The sequence below is a fragment of the Orycteropus afer genome, unplaced genomic scaffold (assembly GCF_000298275.1).
Source record: "Orycteropus afer afer isolate SDZICR_OR568_19922 unplaced genomic scaffold, OryAfe1.0 scaffold00497, whole genome shotgun sequence".
NCBI lineage: Eukaryota > Metazoa > Chordata > Mammalia > Tubulidentata > Orycteropodidae > Orycteropus > Orycteropus afer.
This window is the reverse complement of record NW_006922084.1, coordinates 389131-391452: the sequence shown is the minus strand read 5'-3', so window position 1 is coordinate 391452 and position 2322 is coordinate 389131. Positions and strand designations below refer to the sequence as shown.

General features: G+C 47.0%; 1 protein-coding gene across 1 annotated transcript in view; it reads left to right on the top strand.

The window, feature by feature from the left end:
- SEL1L3 (SEL1L family member 3) overlaps positions 1 to 2322 on the top strand; it is a 253483-nt gene that overhangs the window by 197625 nt on the left and 53536 nt on the right. Inside the window, exon 14 of the mRNA XM_007955282.1 lies at positions 1785 to 1847. Coding sequence (XP_007953473.1) covers positions 1785 to 1847 — 63 coding nt within the window. The remainder of the gene's footprint in view (positions 1 to 1784; positions 1848 to 2322) is intronic.

Here is a 2322-nt window from a genome sequence, read left to right as displayed (position 1 = left end):
AGATGGATTGACACAGTGGTGGCAACAATGGGCTCTGGTATAGCAAGGATTGTGGGGCTGGCACAAGACTGGGCAGTGTTGTGTTCTGTTGTGCATAGGGTCGCTATGAGTTGGAGCTGATTCAATGCCATCTAACAACAACACAACCCACAACTAATCATGAGGGTAGCACAGGAGTAAGCAGCGGTTGTTTTTTTCCATTATGCATAGGGTCAGGGGTTGACTTTATGGAAGCTAATGACAGCAAGTGTTTACAGAGTTGATAACTATGTACATAGCAATGTGCTCTCACATTCTGAGCCCATGTAACCCTGTGAACTCCTGTGTCAGAGTCCAGGAGCACTCTGTGGGGCACATGGAGAGTGCCTGTCAATAAGAGACTCTACCTGAGTTTGGACACAGCCGGAATTAATTCATCTGGCTTTCCTTGCCTGGCACCTTCATGTCAGACTTATGTCACAATGTCCCCCTTGCACCCCACCCTCAGACCCACCATTTCTCCACATGGACCTCCAGACACCCATTCATGTGATGACACAGGTCCCTCTCTTACTACAAGCTCCCTGAAGCCCATCTCTCTCCTTGTTGGACAAACTGCTTCTGCTGACAAAACTTGATTTTGCTCAGAGAACTTTGTTAGTTTCTGCAGTCTCTGTGGCATCCGATTCTGAGGGGTCCTGTGCCCTTTACGGCTGAGTCTCAAGCTGGCTCCACAGCCATGATGTTCTACCCTGGGGACTCTGCCAGGACGAGCAAGGCTGCAAGTCACAGCCTAATAACTCTTGACTGTGCAATGCAGATAAAGTGATTTATCTGGCTGGAAAATTAGATAATCCCCCAAGGAATATGTTCAGAATGGCCGGACTCATTTAACCTTCCTCACGGCTGCTCCCAGCGGTACCCCTGGACTGACGGAAATGCGATTGAGTCCGTGATAGATGGGGAATGTTAGTTATATCACTGCTAAGCGAGGACTTCTGAGGTTTGTTGCCCCTGTTCCACAAACCTGAGCAAAATAAAGATGATGATGATGATGATGATGGCCATGGCACATGTGGTGGTTATGTTTTTGTGTCAACTTGACTGGGTTTGGTTGAGTGGCTGGGCAGCTGGATGTAGTATTCCCCATGATGAGACTGGTAATCAGCACCATGGTGGACTCTATTGGGAGCAGCTGAGTAGCTGCCCTAGGAATTTGGTCTGCTTCCTGTATATATAGGAGAAGCCTTGGGGAATGGTCTCTAGCTTATGGCACATTTGAACCTTGCATGTGGCCGTGTCATTGTTCAGCAGCCTGTCACACTCTGCCGATCCTGGGACTTTCAATAGACTTGAATTCATGGCCTGCTGTGTGGTTTGGTAACATTGGGACTGTGTCATTTTATTTGTTGACCTTGGGCTTGTTAGCCTCAGCAGTCAGTAGCTGCCTGAGTGAAGAGATGCCTCTAGCTTCAGTGGGCCAGGAGCAAGAGGCAGAGCAGAGCTGAAGCCCAAAGTCAAAGGGCTTTTAACCCAGTCCCTAGAGCCTGGCACTTTGAACTCAGACTTAAAGCCTCCATACTGTAAGAGCATAAACTATTTGTTCAAGCATCTCATTTGTGGTATATTCTTGTTAGAATGGCACTAGGTAGCCAGAACAGCGCATCACTGCATGTAGAATTCTTTTCGTTTGGAAGGCTTGGGTTTTCTCTGAATTTTGCATTGAACACGGAGGTGTCTCTGCTGCTTTTGGGTGCACTCTGGGTTTATTTCCTTCCTCATTCCTGCTGTTTGTCATTGTTTAGGGTCAAGGAGTGAAGAAGAACAGGCGGCTGGCTTTAGAGCTGATGAAGAAGGCAGCTTCCAAGGTAACACTTTCGCATCTTGTCACAGGGAAATATTTCCACCACACACACCCACAAGCTCACAAGTCGAAAAGAGTGAATGGTGGGCCTCCTCCTCTAAGTCCTGACGTGGCAGTGGGGTGGGGAGAGGTCACAGCAGTGCACTGATTAGTCATTTTGAGTTACAGCACAGCCAGAAACCTGCCACAATGGAGTAGGCCAATTTCAAAGGCTGAATTCACCTTCCAGTAAATAGAATCAGGCCATTTTGTTTGAAGGCTAAAATTATAATCACAGTCTGCCCTGATAACAAGCAATGGGGAACCTTGAAATTGAATGGGCTTAAATGCTGTTGCATTAGGAAACCAAAAGCCTGAGTCTTCTTGAAGATTAACTCTTTCATGTCCAAATACCTTTGGCTTCTTGCACTTCAGTAATGGGCCTGTTTATCAAGGTGATTGCAAGCTTTCTGAGCTCTTTTTGCTTTTGTCACTCTTTA